Source organism: Gymnoscopelus microlampas, assembly GCF_963454915.1.
Source record: "Gymnoscopelus microlampas genome assembly, chromosome: 5".
Lineage (NCBI taxonomy): Eukaryota > Metazoa > Chordata > Actinopteri > Myctophiformes > Myctophidae > Gymnoscopelus > Gymnoscopelus microlampas.
In genome coordinates, this window is record NC_139942.1 from 59353163 (window position 1) to 59373776 (window position 20614).

The 20614-nt window shown below is 43.4% G+C and overlaps 1 protein-coding gene across 1 annotated transcript in view; it reads left to right on the top strand.

Moving 5' to 3' along the window:
- LOC311045313 (segment polarity protein dishevelled homolog DVL-3-like) overlaps window positions 1-20614 on the top strand; it is a 48456-nt gene that overhangs the window by 24596 nt on the left and 3246 nt on the right. The window contains exons 8-14 of the mRNA XM_084057148.1: window positions 120-259; window positions 2127-2203; window positions 3102-3169; window positions 6869-7018; window positions 11111-11242; window positions 18891-19058; window positions 20055-20249. Coding sequence (XP_083913274.1) covers window positions 120-259; window positions 2127-2203; window positions 3102-3169; window positions 6869-7018; window positions 11111-11242; window positions 18891-19058; window positions 20055-20249 — 930 coding nt within the window. The remainder of the gene's footprint in view (window positions 1-119; window positions 260-2126; window positions 2204-3101; window positions 3170-6868; window positions 7019-11110; window positions 11243-18890; window positions 19059-20054; window positions 20250-20614) is intronic.

The following is a 20614-nucleotide window of genomic DNA, read 5'->3' on the forward strand; positions in this document are numbered from 1 at the left end:
GATGTCATTACAGAGAAGTATAACTTCCTGGGTATCAGTATAGTGGGACAGAGTAATGAGAGAGGAGATGTAATATATATATTACATAATGTAATATATATTATATGATGTCATTACAGAGAAGTATAACTTCCTGGGTATCAGTATCGTGGGACAGAGTAATGAGAGAGGAGATGGAGGAATCTACATCGGCTCCATCATGAAGGGAGGGGCTGTGGCCGCAGACGGACGCATCGAGCCAGGAGACATGCTGCTGCAGGTTAATGATGCAGTTCTCTGTGTGGCCTGTAGGGTCATTATATTATTATTAATGATGCAGTTCTCTGTGTGGCCTGTAGGGTCATATATATTATTATTATTAATGATGCAGTTCTCTGTGTGGCCTGTAGGGTCATTATATTATTATTATTAATGATGCAGTTCTCTGTGTGGCCTGTAGGGTCATTATATTATTATTAATGATGCAGTTCTCTGTGTGGCCTGTAGGGTCATTATATTATTATTAATGATGCAGTTTTCTGTGTGGCCTGTAGGGTCATTATATTATTATTAATGATGCAGTTCTCTGTGTGGCCTGTAGGGTCATTATATTAGTATTAATGATGCAGTTCCCTGTGTGGCCTGTAGGGTCATTATATATTATATTATTAATGATGCAGTTCTCTGTGTGGCCTGTAGGGTCATTATATTATTATTAATGATGCAGTTCTCTGTGTGGCCTGTAGGGTCATTATTATTACTCTCCGCAGGAGAGTATTGTTTTCACTTTCTAAATATGACACACCGATTGGTCAAGCCTCACGTGACACGTGACAATACGGTGAAATACTGTATAAATACATGGCGTCACTTTGACAGTGTCTTTGCCACTGTCAAAGTGAGGTAAGACAGGAACCATCACGAAATGGCTGCATGGCTGATACATAATTGGCAGATAGGACAGATAGGACACTTATATAGACAGGACGGATAGGACACTTATACAGACAGGACGGATAGGACACTTATACAGACAGGACGGATAGGACACTTATACAGACAGGACGGATAGAACACTTACACAGACAGGACGGATAGGACACTTACATAGACAGGAGGGATATGACACTTACACAGACAGGACGGATAGGACACTTACAGTATACAGACAGGACGGATAGGACACTTACAGTATACAGACAGGACGGATAGGACACTTATACAGACAGGAGGGATAGGACACTTACACAGACAGGAGGGATAGGACACTTACATAGACAGGACGGATAGGACACTTATACAGACAAGACGGATAGGACACTTATACAGACGGATAGGACACTTATACAGACATGACGGATCGGACACTTATACAGACAGGATGGATAGGACAGTTAGAACATAAGAATTAGAACATTCCCAACATTCCCAACACAAGTCTGGTAAGAGTGAGGTAAGACAGGAACAATCACGAAATGGTTGAGAAATGGCGGATACTGTAACAATTGGATAGGACACTTACACAGACAGGACGGATAGGACACTTACACAGACAGGACGGATAGGACACTTACATAGACAGGACGGATAGGACACTTATACAGACAGGAGGGATAGGACACTTATACAGACAGGACGGATAGGACACTTATACAGATAGAACATTCCCAACATTCCCAACAGCGGAGAGTTGTGCTCCAAGGAGCACTTTTTCTAGTATTATTATTATTAATGATGCAGTTCTCTGTGTGGCCTGTAGGGTCATTATATTATTATTATTAATGATGCTGTTCTCTGTGTGGCCTGTAGGGTCATTATATTATTATTATTAATGATGCAGTTCTCTGTGTGGCCTGTAGGGTCATTATATTATTATTAATGATGCAGTTCTCTATGTGGCCTGTAGGGTCATTATATTATTATTATTAATGATGCAGTTCTCTGTGTGGCCTGTAGGGTCATTATATTATTATTATTAATGATGCAGTTCTCTGTGTGGCCTGTAGGGTCATTATATTATTATTAATGATGCAGTTCTCTGTGTGGCCTGTAGGGTCATTATATTATTATTAATGATGCAGTTCTCTGTGTGGTCTGTAGGGTCATTATATTATTATTAATGATGCAGTTCTCTGTGTGGCCTGTAGGTGAACGACATCAACTTTGAGAACATGAGTAACGATGATGCTGTCCGAGTTCTTAGAGACATTGTGCACAAGCCGGGGTGAGTCACACACACACACACACACACACACACACACACACACACACACACACACACACACACACACACACACACACACACACACACACACACACACACACACACACACACACACTCACACACACTGAGACATTTTATAAACTCATTTAAACAAACTGCTTTAACAGTCATTCGGTTAAGCTTGCAGATCTGGCTACATTGGCTATTTGAAAACAGCAGATCTATAAGCTCACAACGGGTCGCATCGCGACGCGTTGTGAGCTTGTAGATCTGCTGTTTTCAAAATATACGAGCGCTTATGCGAGAGCATTTTTGGGAGTCGGGACTGGCACGGCCATTCCGCAGCGAGGTCTCCAAACTTACAGTAGTGTGTCCTATATGGAGTTATAAACCCCACGCTCCAAACCTTTGACCAGCGCAGGTTATTCTTCATGCTGTGGATTCATTTGGGCCACTGTGGGAGATGGGACATTTAACACATGTTTATAATTCATTCATCAATGATCATAAACCTTCAGCCTGTGTCACGGCAGCCTGTGACTCGAGGGGGAATACATGATTGCTTAATTTTAGTGGAACTAGAACGCGCACTGCTCGTAATGGGTTAAATTAATATACAAACCTATGGTATGATTTATGACCATGAGTTTGGTGTCTATCATGTCGGCTACTTGACAAAGACCACATGTACGCTAGGATTGTCTGTATATGATGGCTTCATAAATGTGACTTTGACACCTTGGTGTACGGCCCAATTTATGGAAAAATATAAGCTGTTTTTTATGCTCCATTGATAAATGAGACCACTGACTGTAGCAGTGTGTAGCAGTGTGTAGCAGTGTGTAGCAGTGTGTAGCAGTGTGTAACAGTGTGTAACCGTGTGTGTTGTCTCCACCAGGCCCATCACACTGACTGTAGCTAAGTGTTGGGACCCTAACCCCCGTAGCTGCTTCGCCCTGCCTAGGAGTGAGTTACACACACACACACACACACACACACACACACACACACACACACACACACACACACACACACACACACACACACACACACTCTAAGAAGACAGAAGGAGGTACACATGGTATCAGGCACGTGCACACCTACACATGCCCTTTTACCCGCCGGTAAAAAATGTGCCCTCTCCAGACTAGAAAAAAAAAAGATCTATTACACCCCCAAAAAACATCTCAACTTCCCCTAGACAACTGCCCCTAGACAACTTCCCCTAGACTACTGCCCCTAGACAACTGCCCCTAGACAACTGCCCCTAGACAACTTCCCCTAGACAACTGCCCCTAGACAACTTCCCCTAGACTACTGCCCCTAGACAACTGCCCCTAGACAACTGCCCCTAGACAACTTCCCCTAGACAACTTCCCCTAGACAACTGCCCCTAGACAACTGCCCCTAGACAACTTCCCCTAGACAACTTCCCCTAGACAACTGCCCCTAGACAACTGCCCCTAGACAACTTCCCCTAGACAACTTCCCCTAGACAACTGCCCCTAGACAACTGCCCCTAGACAACTTCCCCTAGACAACTTCCCCTAGACAACTTCCCCTAGACAACTTCCCCTAGACAACTGCCCCTAGACAACTGCCCCTAGACAACTTCCCCTAGACAACTGCCCCTAGACAACTTCCCCTAGACAACTTCCCCTAGACAACTGCCCCTAGACAACTTCCCCTAGACAACTGCCCCTAGACAACTTCCCCTAGACAACTTCCCCTAGACAACTGCCCCTAGACAACTTCCCCTAGACTACTGCCCCTAGACAACTGCCCCTAGACAACTGCCCCTAGACAACTGCCCGTAGACTACTGCCCCTAGACAACTGCCCCTAGACAACTGCCCCTAGACAACTGCCCCTAGACAACTGCCCCTAGACTACTGCCCCTAGACAACTTCCCCTAGACAACTGCCCCTAGACAACTGCCCCTAGACAACTTCCCCTAGACAACTTCCCCTAGACAACTTCCCCTAGACAACTGCCCCTAGACAACTTCCCCTAGACAACTGCCCCTAGACAACTTCCCCTAGACAACTGCCCCTAGACAACTGCCCCTAGACTACTGCCCCTAGACAACTGCCCCTAGACAACTGCCCCTAGACAACTGCCCGTAGACTACTGCCCCTAGACAACTGCCCCTAGACAACTTCCCCTAGACAACTGCCCCTAGACAACTGCCCCTAGACTACTGCCCCTAGACAACTGCCCCTAGACAACTTCCCCTAGACAACTTCCCCTAGACAACTTCCCCTAGACTACTGCCCCTAGACAACTGCCCCTAGACAACTTCCCCTAGACTACTGCCCCTAGACTACTGCCCCTAGACAACTGCCCCTAGACTACTGCCCCTAGACAACTGCCCCTAGACAACTGCCCCTAGCGGCCTAACGGTAAGGCTGACGGAAATGGCAGTGGATGTGTTGGATGTGTTGGATGTGTTGGATGCAGCTCAAAGTGAACTTTACTCAGGTATCTAGTTTGTCACCGTCCGTCCGACCTTCCTAGCCTGTGTTATTAAAGACTTCCTACCACTGCTATGCCGATGACACCCAGCTGATCCTGTCATTCCCCCCCCTCCGACACACAAGTGGAGGCACGCATTGCTGCTTGTCTGGCTGACATCTCGGAGTGGATGTCGACTCACCACCTGAAGCTCAACCTGGACAAGACCCAGCTGATGTTCCTCCCGGGGAAGGGCTGTCTACACCAAGACATGGCCATCACCATTGATAATGCTGTGGTGACGTCAACTCGGACTGCGAAGAATCTGGGTGTGACCCTGGACGATCAACTGTCGTTCTCGGCAAACATGGCATCAGTGACACGGTCCTGCAGATTCCTCCTCTACAACATCAGGAGGACTCGCCCCAAGCTTCCTCACGGAGAAGGCAGCCCAGGTGCTCATCCAGGCTCTTGTCATCTCCCGCCTGGAGTACTGCAACTCCCTCCTTGCTGGTGCTCCGGCATCTGCCATCAAACCTCTGGAGCTTGTTCAGAAAGCTGCGGCTCGTCTGGTGTTCAATCGCCCCAAGTTCTCCCACACAACTATCCTTCTCCGTTCTCTACACTGGCTCCCCGTAGCGGCTCACATCCAGTTTAAAACCCTGGTGCTAGCCTATAGGGCAGTGAAAGGAACAGCTCCTTCTTACCTCCGGGCTATGGTGGATGCCTACACCCTTACCTGACCACTTCAGTCTGCCGCCTCGGGGCGACTGATTGCCTCGTCACTCAAGGGTCCTTCTGGCCGATCTACACGTCACAGCTTTTTTCTGTTCTGGCCCCACAGTGGTGGAATGAACTTCCCACTGATGTCAGGACAGCAGAGTCACTGCCCATCTTTCTGAAAACTGAAAACCCACCTCTTCAGGAAACACTACCCTTCCTCTTCACCTTGCCTACTTGTTGTTAACTAGTTGTATGAACTCTTGTTCTATTTTATTGGATCTTGTTTATTCGATACACTTATTTGTTTTAGCTCTTGCTCATTTGATTTTCCTATTTTGTCTCATCTGTTTAAGACAGTAGGTAGCTGATATATTACACTTTTACTTTAGCGCTAGGTATACTCTTAGTTGCTTGTTTTAGAAGAGAATGCACTTCAGACTTCTTGGGGATTAGTAGTTCTCGTTCCCTACCTATGTTGTGAATGCACTTATTGTAAGACACTTTGGATAAAAGCTAAGTGACCGTAATGTAATGTAAAGTAAAGAAAAACGTGCGACAATGGCCATTATCTCTGGAACAGAAGGTCCAATCTGCTCAGTTCAAAGCTTGTTGGATGTGTGACTTTAAGGACATTAAGCACACAATGACAATGACACACAATGACACATTTTGGGGTTAATTGGGTTTTCTGGCCTAAAATTATGATAATTGTTCGGTGCCCTTTTGAAATTCCAGCCCCTGCCTCTCCAAATCCCTCTGCACATCCCTCTCCCAACACGCTACAGTGTTCAGGTGAACACGCTACAGTGTTCAGGTGAACACGCTACAGTGTTCAGGTGAACACACTATAGTGTTCAGGTGAACACGCTATAGTGTTCAGGTGAACACGTTACAGTGTTCAGGTGAACACGCTACAGTGTTCAGGTGAACACACTATAGCAGGGGTCTTCAATGTTTTCAGGCCAAGGACCCCCTAGCTGAGAGAGAGCTGAAGCAGGGACCCCCTCTATATTGTATTAAATTGTGTTTCAGATTAAACTTTTTTTGTTTACTTGGTCTGCTCTTTTTTCCCTCTACACCTATACCTCTTTGCCAAAAATAGCAGATCTACAAGCTTACAACGCCTCGCAGCGCGAGGCGTTGTAAGCTTGTAGATCTGCTATTTTTGGCTAAAGTTCTCCTCAGAAAAGGGATGCTAGGGTCCAAGTGTTTGATGTAAAAAAAATAATCATATCACACAAAGATTTGGCGGACCCCCTGTAGTAACTCTGAGGACCCCCTAGGGGTCCCGGACCCCCTGTTGAAGACCCCTGCACTATAGTGTTCAGGTGAACACGCCCCAGCTCCTGTGATCATCCTAATGATAAAAACGCAAGACTTGGCATAAGTCACATATGGCCCCTACATTATATATTATATGTTATATGTTATATATTATATGTTAACTTAAGTTATATCTTATCTTATATCTTGTATGTTCTATCTCCAGGTGAGCCCATCCGGCCCATAGACCCAGCTGCCTGGGTGTCTCACACAGCAGCCATGACGGGGGTCTACCCCGCCTACGGCATGAGCCCCTCCATGAGCACCGTCACCTCCACCAGCTCCTCCATCAGCTCCTCCATCCCAGAGACAGAGCGTACGTTTATATACCTTTATATCAATACGTTTATATACCTTTATATCTGTATAAAAACCTTTAAGCTGTCTAAAAACAACACGACTGACCTCCATTATCACATGAGCAAACACCATCCGGACATTTCTGAAGAACCGCAGGCAGGTACGAGCAGGTCAACACCCTAACCCTAACTAACTCTAACTCTAACTAACTCTGACCCTAACTAACTCTAACTCTAACTAACTCTAACTCTGACCCTAACTAACTCTAACTCTAACTCTGACCCTAACTAACTCTAACCCTAACTAACCCTAACTAACTCTAACTAACTCTAACTCTAACTAACTCTAACTCTGACCCTAACTAACTCTAACCCTAACTAACCCTAACTAACTCTAACTCTAACTAACTCTAACTCTAACTAACTCTAACTCTGACCCTAACTAACTCTAACCCTAACTAACCCTAACTAACTCTAACTCTAACTAACTCTAACTCTAACTAACTCTAACTCTGACCCTAACTAACTCTAACTCTAACTCTAACTCTAACTCTAACTAACTCTAACTTTGACCCTAAGTAACTCTAACTCTAACTCTAACTCTAACTAACTCTAACTCTGACCCTAACTAACTCTAACTTTAACTCTAACTCTAACTTTGACCCTAACTAACTCTAACTCTAACTCTAACTAACTCTAACTCTAACCCTAACACCGGGCCCACGTGGGTCCCACTCTCAGCTGACCCTGAATGAAGCAACATCCCAACGGTCTCAGAAGATCACACAAACGCTGCTAAGTTTTATATGTAAAGACTTGAGCCCACTCAGTGTTGTTGAGAACGCAGGCTTCAGGCAGGGCTGCTTAATGAGTGTAATAATAATAATTATTACACTCATTAATAAAATAATGATTAATGAGCCTCGTCCTGAAAGCAAAGCGGAAACTCAACATAAAAGACCAAAATCTTACGTCCAGCTGTCCATCCACAGTGACATATTGTCCTCTTCTCTGTGTGTTCTATAGGTTTAGATGACTTCCAGCTGTCCATCCACAGTGACATGATGTCCTCTGTGTGTTCTATAGGTTTAGATGACTTCCAGCTGTCCATCCACAGTGACATGATGTCCTCTGTGTGTTCTATAGGTTTTGATGACGTCCAGCTGTCCATCCACAGTGACATGATGTCCTCTGTGTGTTCTATAGGTTTTGATGACTTCCAGCTGTCCGTCCACAGTGACATGATGTCCTCTGTGTGTTCTATATAGGTTTAGATGACGTCCAGCTGTCCGTCCACAGTGACATATTGTCCTCTGTGTGTTCTATAGGTTTAGATGACGTCCAGCTGTCCGTCCACAGTGACATGATGTCCTCTTCTCTGTGTGTTCTATAGGTTTAGATGACGTCCAGCTGTCCATCCACAGTGACATATTGTCCTCTGTGTGTTCTATAGGTTTTGATGACTTCCAGCTGTCCATCCACAGTGACATATTGTCCTCTGTGTGTTCTATAGGTTTAGATGACGTCCAGCTGTCCATCCACAGTGACATGATGTCCTCTGTGTGTTCTATAGGTTTAGATGACGTCCAGCTGTCCGTCCACAGTGACATATTGTCCTCTGTGTGTTCTATAGGTTTTGATGACTTCCAGCTGTCCGTCCACAGTGACATATTGTCCTCTGTGTGTTCTATAGGTTTAGATGACGTCCAGCTGTCCATCCACAGTGACATGATGTCCTCTGTGTGTTCTATAGGTTTAGATGACGTCCAGCTGTCCATCCACAGTGACATATTGTCCTCTGTGTGTTCTATAGGTTTAGATGACGTCCAGCTGTCCATCCACAGTGACATATTGTCCTCTGTGTGTTCTATAGGTTTTGATGACTTCCAGCTGTCCATCCACAGTGACATGATGTCCTCTGTGTGTTCTATAGGTTTAGATGACTTCCAGCTGTCCATCCACAGTGACATGATGTCCTCTGTGTGTTCTATAGGTTTAGATGACTTCCAGCTGTCCATCCACAGTGACATGATGTCCTCTGTGTGTTCTATAGGTTTAGATGACTTCCAGCTGTCCATCCACAGTGACATGATGTCCTCTGTGTGTTCTATAGGTTTAGATGACTTCCAGCTGTCCATCCACAGTGACATGATGTCCTCTGTGTGTTCTATAGGTTTAGATGACTTCCAGCTGTCCATCCACAGTGACATGATGTCCTCTGTGTGTTCTATAGGTTTAGATGACGTCCAGCTGTCCATCCACAGTGACATGATGTCCTCTGTGTGTTCTATAGGTTTAGATGACGTCCAGCTGTCCATCCACAGTGACATGATGTCCTCTGTGTGTTCTATAGGTTTAGATGACTTCCAGCTGTCCATCCACAGTGACATATTGTCCTCTGTGTGTTCTATAGGTTTTGATGACTTCCAGCTGTCCATCCACAGTGACATATTGTCCTCTGTGTGTTCTATAGGTTTAGATGACTTCCAGCTGTCCATCCACAGTGACATATTGTCCTCTGTGTGTTCTATAGGTTTTGATGACTTCCAGCTGTCCATCCACAGTGACATGATGTCCTCTGTGTGTTCTATAGGTTTAGATGACTTCCAGCTGTCCATCCACAGTGACATGATGTCCTCTGTGTGTTCTATAGGTTTAGATGACGTCCAGCTGTCCATCCACAGTGACATGATGTCCTCTGTGTGTTCTATAGGTTTAGATGACGTCCAGCTGTCCGTCCACAGTGACATATTGTCCTCTGTGTGTTCTATAGGTTTAGATGACTTCCAGCTGTCCGTCCACAGTGACATATTGTCCTCTGTGTGTTCTATAGGTTTAGATGACTTCCAGCTGTCCGTCCACAGTGACATATTGTCCTCTGTGTGTTCTATAGGTTTAGATGACGTCCAGCTGTCCATCCACAGTGACATGATGTCCTCTGTGTGTTCTATAGGTTTAGATGACTTCCAGCTGTCCGTCCACAGTGACATGATGTCCTCTGTGTGTTCTATAGGTTTAGATGACTTCCAGCTGTCCATCCACAGTGACATATTGTCCTCTGTGTGTTCTATAGGTTTAGATGACTTCCAGCTGTCCATCCACAGTGACATGATGTCCTCTGTGTGTTCTATAGGTTTAGATGACTTCCAGCTGTCCGTCCACAGTGACATGATGTCCTCTGTGTGTTCTATAGGTTTAGATGACGTCCAGCTGTCCATCCACAGTGACATGATGTCCTCTCTCTGTGTGTTCTATAGGTTTAGATGACGTCCAGCTGTCCATCCACAGTGACATGATGTCCTCTCTCTGTGTGTTCTATAGGTTTAGATGACGTCCAGCTGTCCGTCCACAGTGACATATTGTCCTCTGTGTGTTCTATAGGTTTTGATGACTTCCAGCTGTCCATCCACAGTGACATGATGTCCTCTCTCTGTGTGTTCTATAGGTTTAGATGACTTCCAGCTGTCCATCCACAGTGACATATTGTCCTCTGTGTGTTCTATAGGTTTAGATGACTTCCAGCTGTCCATCCACAGTGACATATTGTCCTCTGTGTGTTCTATAGGTTTAGATGACGTCCAGCTGTCCATCCACAGTGACATGATGTCCTCTGTGTGTTCTATAGGTTTTGATGACGTCCAGCTGTCCATCCACAGTGACATGTTGTCCTCTGTGTGTTCTATAGGTTTAGATGACTTCCAGCTGTCCGTCCACAGTGACATGATGTCCTCTGTGTGTTCTATAGGTTTAGATGACTTCCAGCTGTCCATCCACAGTGACATGTTGTCCTCTGTGTGTTCTATAGGTTTAGATGACTTCCAGCTGTCCGTCCACAGTGACATGATGTCCTCTGTGTGTTCTATAGGTTTAGATGACTTCCAGCTGTCCATCCACAGTGACATGTTGTCCTCTGTGTGTTCTATAGGTTTAGATGACTTCCAGCTGTCCGTCCACAGTGACATGATGTCCTCTGTGTGTTCTATAGGTTTAGATGACTTCCAGCTGTCCATCCACAGTGACATGTTGTCCTCTCTCTGTGTGTTCTATAGGTTTAGATGACGTCCAGCTGTCCGTCCACAGTGACATATTGTCCTCTGTGTGTTCTATAGGTTTTGATGACTTCCAGCTGTCCGTCCACAGTGACATGTCGACGGTAGCCAAAGCCATGGCGTCCCCAGAGTCCGGGCTGGAGGTCAGAGACAGGATGTGGCTGAAGATCACCATCGCCAACGCATTCATCGGTACGACGCCCACCTCTGACATCATCATGACCCCTGACCTCACTACTCTGACCTCTGACCTCATCATGTTTTAATGTGTTCACTGCTCTGACATCATCATGACCTCTGACCTCATCATGTTTTAATGTGTTCACTACTCTGACATCATCATGACCTCTGACCTCATCATGTTTTAATGTGTTCACTACTCTGACATCATCATGTTTTAGGATCCCCAAACTGATGTATTATCCGATCTACAAGCTCACAAGGCGTCGCAATGCGACGCCTTGTGAGCTTGAAGATCGGATATTTTGAAGAAGAAACTAGCCTTTAAGTGTTGATGCTACATTAACAAGACCAGGAGACCTGGTTCTGCTAGAGTCTAGCAGAACCAGGTCTCCTGGTCTTGTTAATGTAGCAGCTAGACCCACAATAAATACCCTTTTATGCCCATGTATGGACCAAAGGGGGACGAAAAAAAGACAGACGTTTATGCCCATGTATGGACGAAAGGGGGACAAAGCCTCATGTAGGCCGACCCCTTGGGTCTGGCAATAATCTGCAGTCCCTGACCAGCTGGTCCAAGTGTCCTTGAGCAAGACTCCTGACTCCTGACTCCTACTGCTCTGCAGGGCAGCCATCAGCTGGGTTGAGCCGAAACCAAATTTCCCCCGCGGGAGCAAGTACTGTACTGTAGGTCAACCATAATCCTTGTGCTTTAGTGGTGTGTGTAACAGATTCACATCATCATCCTCTTTCTCCTGGCCCACATTCTATTGTTCAAGTTCGTCCCTATTTACTGGGCTGGTGTCTTCTTGGCTCAAAGTTAAGACACCATCGCTATTGCACCATCGTTTAAACTCCTCATCGTTCCTAAACATTTAGACTGTCATCCCTTCTAAATAATCCATTTCCTTCTCGTTCTGTAATGGTGTTCCTCCAATATTGACATCATGGTTTTTGTCCCGTGCCCACCTTGTATTGTTCCACTTCTCTGTCTACCTGGTTGGCGTTTTCGTGGCTCAGATTGAACACATCATTACCATCGTACCACCACTCGTCATCGTCTCCAAACATTTCGACCGTCATCCCTTCTAAATGGTCAATTTCCTCCTCGTCCTTCAATGGTGTGGCTAACAGTCTGATACCATCATCATCCTCATCATCCATCCATTTCAGTGGACTGTCAGGACCTTCAGGTTTCAGCTTCTTTGAGCGTGTCCTTGAATAGTGTTCTGTCTCTGTGGGCTGTCTATGGGCATTGGTTCTCAAAGTGGGGTCCGGGGACCCCCAGGGGTACTTGAGGGGGTTCCAGGGGGTCCCCAGCTAAATGATACAGGAACCAAATGGACCCTTATGGGTCTGTAACTCAGAGAGTGTACAAATGGAACCAGATGGACCCGTTAGGGTCCATCTGGTTCCATTTGTACACTCTCAGAGTTAGATTAACATTGATTTTACAATATGAATTGGGGTCCCAGAGATATAAATGCCATTAAATGGGGGTCCGTAGCCCTAATGCATGTCAAACTGGGGGTCCTTGAAATTAAAGTGGTTGAAAATCACTGCTAGAGCCGTAAAAATCTTCTCTCATGGGGGGTCCCTGGCTTATCTTTTCAAATGGGGGTCCGCGGGCTAATAAGTGTCAATTTGGGGGTCCTTGACATGACAAAGTTTGAGAACCACTGGTCTATGGGCTGTCATCCCTTATAAATAGTCAATTTCCTTCTCGTCCTTTAATGATGTTCCTACAATATTGACATCATCATCGTTTTTTTCTCGTGTCTATCTTGTGGGAAACAGTTTTGTTTCCGGTGGGAAACATTAATTTGCACCATCGTTCAAATTCATCATCGTCCCAAACCGTCCCATCATCATCGTTTTTTCCAGTGCCCACTTTGTATTGTTCCACTTCTTTGTCTGCCCTGTTGGCGTTTTCGTGGCTCAAAGTCAACATATCATTACCATTGTACCATCCCTCAAAGTTGTCTGGAACTGGACTGGACATTTGCCGCTTGTCAGGACCCTCAGGTTTCAGCTTCTTTGACTGTGTCCTGGAATAGTGTTCTCTCTCTGGATCATAGTTTTGGGCATCGTGCCTTCTGGACTTCTCCCCAAACTGCCACAATCCTCTGCATTGAAGTGTCTTCTTTTGGCTTTTTGTTTAATGGTACTTTCCATCTTTACTTCCCCTGCTTTTGAGCAGTTGACCAAATATTTAAAAAAATATTTAAAATAGTCTTGTCCTGCAATTCCTTTCTTCTGTAGTACTTCATCCGGCCACTCTCTATGTTGCTGTACTGATCACAGAAGTATTCTTGTGTAAGTTTTCCTGATTTCAGTACAGTGTTGAAGGAGTTGGTTCTCTGGTGTGTATGGAATCTGAAGAACTCTTGAAGAGTAATTTGGTCAGTGGTTGAGTTTGCATTAACCTTCATGACAGGATTATCAAGGCTGAGCCAGCCTCTCCATGTGGTAATATCAAGGGATAGGCTGCTGGGTCATATAGGGTGGAGTTCATGAATCGGTGTAGTCTCTCTGTGGTTAGGTGCATCACTTGTTGTTCTGTACAGTACAATGTCCCTATGCTCTATCTGATCTCCTGGTGCCACAATAACCACATCAGGGACATCAGGGTTAAGGTGACATTTCTTTGCCCCCTGTGAGCTTTTAGCTTTGAACACTATTTTGAGTTCCCGAATTGGGTTTGCATTGAAGATGTCGGCACCGTTTTGAAAGGACTTTACTAAACGATTGACTGTCTTTAACTCATCTTGAATCAAGGTCAATGTGTCTTTCATAATAAGTTTGTCTCCTTTTGCTTGATGAAGATGGTTCTTAACTCATTTTCTCCCAAAAAACGTTTATAAACGTTTTTAAGCTATTGCCTGCAAAAAAACATTTATAAACGTTTTTGGCAAAAATAATATTTTTTACAAAAACATATTTCTAAAATTATTTTTTATTTTTGGGGTTTTTCCGTTTTTCCGTCCGTCACAAAGAACCAGGAGATAACATTTTCCGAAAAGTTGCTGCTCCATTCACTTCAATGTTAAAAAATAAACGGACAAATAAATAACATTTTTTCTAAGTACTAACTTAGAAAAGACCGGCAGAGGCTTCAGACTGTTCTAGAAAAACTAGAAAAAGAGTTAAATTCATTATCTTGATCGAAGACAAAGATTTGTGAGAATTTGGGCTTGTTTTTGCTGTCAGGAAAGATTGCAGATGGAGTAAGGTGGTACATCTGGCCACTCATGTTGAATGTCTTTGGTCCTTGTCCTTTGAACTCCACTATCTTACCAGTGACGTTCTTGGAAGCCATTGATACTAAAAAACATAAATAACGCACATCCTCCGTTCCTTGGTGCTGAGCTTTAACTGTAGAAACAGTAGTAATAAGACAAAGATTTGGCTCGCAACTCACTTTGATGCTCCAGGTTTTATTTCAAACAAACAGCTGATACGACGTTTCGACCCTTTCGGTCTTTTTCAAGTATAAACAAGAAACAGGACGTGACCTCTTTTTATACAAGAATGAATGATTTTGGTTACCAGCCCCACCTGGTGATCAGGGGCGGTACCAAGACTTAATAAACATTTTGTCATAAGACAACTTATCAAAGGACAACATTTCATCTTTTCCATTTTACAAAATATTTTTAGAACATTTTCTTGATTTTTTACATGATTTTTTACAACAGTTTTTTAGAAAAAATACTTTAGTAAAGATATAAGTTTTAAAAACAGTAGACTCAATTCATTTGATTCAACGGACAGGTAATAAATTCCATGCTTACTATCTGCTGACAAATAATTTCCAAAAAATATTCCTCAAGAACATACATTTCAGAGCATGTATTTCTCAAGAAATATTCCCTAAAAACCATATCTTTTGACCCGGTCCAGATCCTAGTCACTGTGTAGCACAGGTTACAAGCAAAAAACAACAAAGGGAAAAGAAAACATTCAAGTTTTATAACCTACATACACATAACTCCCTTACTTGGCTTGTTTACAAATATGGCCTAATGTCAAAGTCCTCATTGAGTCCTGTTGGTGCCATAGTTTTGAGATAATGGATCCACCATACTTCCCTCCTCAGTAGGAGATTGTCTATATCTCCCCCACGTCTTGGAAGATGCACTTTCTCTATTCCTAAATATCTTAAAGATGAGACATTGTGGTGTGCCTTTTTAAAATGTAAGGCTACTGGGCTCTTTTCGTCCCCATTACATATTGTACTCCTGTGTTCAGCAATGCGTGTTTTTAGTGCACGTGTTGTCTTACCCACATATGCTTTCCCACATGGACATTTAAGTAGATAGATTACATTGTTAGTTGTACATGTTATTTTGCCTCTTATTTTTATCTCTTGTCCCGTTGACGGGTGATAGAAAAAGTTGCATTTTTCTGTAAAATGACATTGGGCACACGAACCACAACGTCGATTACCATCTGGTAAGTCATCTAGGAAAGTGTGGGTTTTTTTTGGAGGTAGATCTGATTTCACCACAATGTCTCTGATATTATGTGCTCTCCTGTATAGTAGTCTAGGGGGGATCTGGAAAGATTTATCCAATGTTGGATCAGAACTAAGAAGGTGCCAATGTTTTTTTATAGTTTTCTTAAAACAGTTGCCTAGAGGTGAGTATTGTGTGACACACTGTATAGGTTGTACAGACGTGTTTTTATTTTTCGTAGATTGTAAACATTCTTCCTGGGTTTTTTGGCATACCTTCAATGCTGCCTTGTCTACAATGTCCTGTGTGTATCCTCTATTTTTAAACATGTTTTTTAAAGTATCTGTCTGTTTCTGAAAGAACTCATCTCTACTGCAGATTCTACGGATCCTATAGAACTGACTGATAGGTAAACTGTTTTTTAAAAAACAGTTTAAAAAACAATAGACAATCTCCTACTGAGGAGGGAAGTATGGTGGATCCATTATCTCAAAACTATGGCACCAACAGGACTCAATGAGGACTTTGACATTAGGCCATATTTGTAAACAAGCCAAGTAAGGGAGTTATGTGTATGTAGGTTATAAAACTTGAATGTTTTCTTTTCCCTTTGTTGTTTGCTTGTAACCTGTGCTACACAGTGACTAGGATCTGGACCGGGTCAAAATATATGTTTTTTAGGGAATATTTCTTGAGAAATACATGCTCTGAAATGTATGTTCTTGAGGAATATTTTTTGGAAATTATTTGTCAGCAGATAGTAAGCATGGAATTTATTACCTGTCCGTTGAATCAAATGAATTGAGTCTACTGTTTTTAAAACTTATATCTTTACTAAAGTATTTTTTCTAAAAAACTGTTGTAAAAAATCATGTAAAAAATCAAGAAAATGTTCTAAAAATATTTTGTAAAATGGAAAAGATGAAATGTTGTCCTTTGATAAGTTGTTTTATGACAAAATGTTTATTAAGTCTTGGTACCGCCCCTGATCACCAGGTGGGGCTGGTAACCAAAATCATTCATTCTTGTATAAAAAGAGGTCACGTCCTGTTTCTTGTTTATACTTGAAAAAGACCGAAAGGGTCGAAACGTCATATCAGCTGTTTGTTTGAAATAAAACCTGGAGCATCAAAGTGAGTTGCGAGCCAAATCTTTGTCTTAGCCATTGATACTAAACCATTACACTGCCTGATGTTGTCCATGAATTGCCTGGATTGGAGAGAGTCCCTGTCAAACAGAGATTGTAGTTTAGGAGGGGGGTCCATGAATGGCTGGAGTTGGATCTTTCCATACTGGCAACAGTCACAGAAGGACTTCTTACCAACAGGACCTTTTGATGTTTCCCAAGGGAACATGACAGCATATCATGCATTGCAGACGCTATCCATACTTGGTGTATGAAAGTCAACTATTTGTGTGGGTTGGTGTGGAGGTGTCCATGCTCTTCTGAAGTTTCTGTCCTTCTTTGTGGTCCTTTTACGCTTTACGCTCTTGCTTTTACAGCGTGTTGCGTTTAGATGTTCTCCTGCACGAAGCAAACACTTGCGTTTGGGTCTCGGGTCCGACGGCCCAGAGATAGTTTTCTTTTCCGTGGCATGGCTCTGTAAGAGATATTTATGAACCAGGAGGGCGGCCTTTGCTGGCCTAGTCACTCTGCACACACGTCATGCGAAGTCCGGCCTCTCTGGCCTCTCCTCTCCTCTCGGCTCCTCTCCTCTCCCCCCTCCCCGCTTTGCTTTGCGGCCCTAATAGCCCTCATGTGATAAAGAGGTCAGACTTGCTGTATCTGATTGCTATGTCAACCTGTCTAAAACATAGAGTGTGATCACTGATGGAGGTGAGGTAAGATGTCTAAAACATAGAGTGTGATCACTGATGGAGGTGAAACATAGAGTCTGATCACTGATAGAGGTGAGGTAAGATGTCTAAAACATAGAGTGTGATCACTGATGGAGGTGAGGTAAGATGTCTAAAACATAGAGTGTGATCACTGATGGAGGTGAAACATAGAGTCTGATCACTGATAGAGGTGAGGTAAGATGTCTAAAACATAGAGTGTGATCACTGATGGAGGTGAGGTAAGATGTCTAAAACATAGAGTGTGATCACTGATGGAGGTGAGGTAAGATGTCTAAAACATAGAGTGTGATCACTGATGGAGGTGAAACATAGAGTGTGATCACTGATGGAGGTGAGGTAAGATGTCTAAAACATAGAGTGTGATCACTGATGGAGGTGAGGTAAGATGTCTAAAACATAGAGTGTGTCAGTGATGGAGGTGAGGTAAGATGTCTAAAACATAGAGTGTGATCACTGATGGAGGTGAGGTAAGATGTCTAAAACATAGAGTCTGATCACTGATAGAGGTGAGGTAAGATGTCTAAAACATAGAGTGTGATCACTGATGGAGGTGAGGTAAGATGTCTAAAACATAGAGTCTGATCACTGATGGAGGTGAAACATAGAGTCTGATCACTGATGGAGGTGAGGTAAGATGTCTAAAACATAGAGTCTGATCACTGATGGAGGTGAGGTAAGATGTCTAAAACATAGAGTGTGATCACTGATGGAGGTGAGGTAAGATGTCTAAAACATAGAGTGTGATCACTGATGGAGGTGAGGTAAGATGTCTAAAACATAGAGTGTGATCACTGATGGAGGTGAGGTAAGATGTCTAAAACATAGAGTCTGATCACTGATGGAGGTGAGGTAAGATGTCTAAAACATAGAGTGTGATCACTGATGGAGGTGAGGTAAGATGTCTAAAACATAGAGTGTGATCACTGATGGAGGTGAGGTAAGATGTCTAAAACATAGAGTGTGATCACTGATGGAGGTGAGGTAAGATGTCTAAAACATAGCCATAGCTCTGATCAACAGTCTGTGGCGGGTCTTGGAGGCGGGTCTTGGAGGCGGGTCTTGGAGGCATGGGGAGTGATCCTGTGCTTGCGAATCCCGGACGAACTTTTGGAGCTTTTGTCAATTATAGTTGTAAGATTGTAGATTGTCTCAGATGTGGTGGACTGGCTGTTCATCATGTCGAAGGGTTCTCTAACTGTGTGTGTGTGTGTGTGTGTGTGTGTGTGTGTGTGTGTGTGTGTGTGTGTGTGTGTGTGTGTGTGTGTGTGTGTGTGTGTGTGTGTGTGTGTGTGTGTGTGTGTGTGTGTGTGTGTGTGTGTGTGTGTGTGTGTGTGTGTGTGTAGGCTCAGACGTAGTGGACTGGCTCTTCCATCATGTAGAAGGGTTCTCAGACCGGAGGGAGAGCAGGAAGTACGCCAGCAACCTGCTGAAGGCTGGATTCATCCGTCACACCGTCAACAAGATCACCTTCTCTGAGCAGTGTTACTACATCTTTGGAGACCTGTGTGGTAGTGAGTCAACACACACACACACACACACACACACACACACACACACACACACACACACACACACACACACACACACACACACACAGAGTGTGTACAGTGTTACTACTGTGTGTAGTACGTACTGTAACACTGTAACTTTGTTTTTGGTCGTTTTTAAAAGTTCCAACAAATAATTGTCTCTCTGTATGTCTCTAATTGACCATGTCTCTGTATGTCTCTAATTGTCTCTCTGTATGTCTCTAATTGTCTCTCTTTATGTCTCTAATTGTCTCTCTATATGTCTCTAATTGTCTCTCTATATGTCTCTAATTGACCATGTCTCTGTATGTCTCTAATTGACCATGTCTCTGTATGTCTCTAATTGTTTCTCTGTATGTCTCTAATTGTCTCTCTGTATGTCTCTAATTGTCTCTCTGTATGTCTCTAATTGTCTCTCTGTATGTCTCTAATTGACCATGTCTCTGTATGTCTCTAATTGTTTCTCTGTATGTCTCTAATTGTCTCTCTTTATGTCTCTAATTGTCTCTCTGTATGTCTCTAATTGTCCCTGTCTCTGTATGTCTCTAATTGTCCACGTCTCTGTATGTCTCTAATTGTCTCTCTGTATGTCTCTAATTGTCCATGTCTCTGTATGTCTCTAATTGTCCATGTCTCTGTATGTCTCTAATTGTCCATGTCTCTGTATGTCTAATTGTCCATGTCTCTGTATGTCTCTAATTGTCCATGTCTCTGTATGTCTAATTGTCCATGTCTCTGTATGTCTCTAATTGTCCATGTCTCTGTATGTCTCTAATTGTCCATGTCTCTGTATGTCTCTAATTGTCCATGTCTCTGTATGTCTCTAATTGTCCATGTCTCTGTATGTCTCTAATTGTCCATGTCTCTGTATGTCTCTAATTGTCCATGTCTCTGTATGTCTCTAATTGTCCATGTCTCTGTATGTCTCTAATTGTCCATGTCTCTGTATGTCTCTAATTGTCCCTTCTTGTCCTCCAGACATGACCCACCTGTCTCTCCAGGACCATGATGGGTCCAGTGGGGGGGCTTCGGACCAGGACACCGTGCCCCCCCTCCCCCACCCCGGGTCGGCCCCCTGGCCCATGCCGCTGCCTTACCAGTTCCCCTTCACCCCCCCGTCCCCATCCCCCCACCCCTTCCCAGCAGGGGGCAGCGCAGGCAGCCAGCACAGTGGTGAGTTCTATTCTACATTATAACAACTCAATCTATATTTATATATGATCTATTAAACATTATAACAACTCAATCTATATTTATATATGATCTATTAAACATTATAACAACTCAATCTATATTTATATATGATCTATTAAACATTATAACAACTCAATCTATATTTATATATGATCTATTAAACATTATAACAACTCAATCTATATGTATATATGATCTATTATACATTATAACAACTCAATCTATATTTATATATGATCTATTAAACATTATAACAACTCAATCTATATTTATATATGATCTATTAAACATTATAACAACTCAATCTATATGTATATATGATCTATTAAACATTATAACAACTC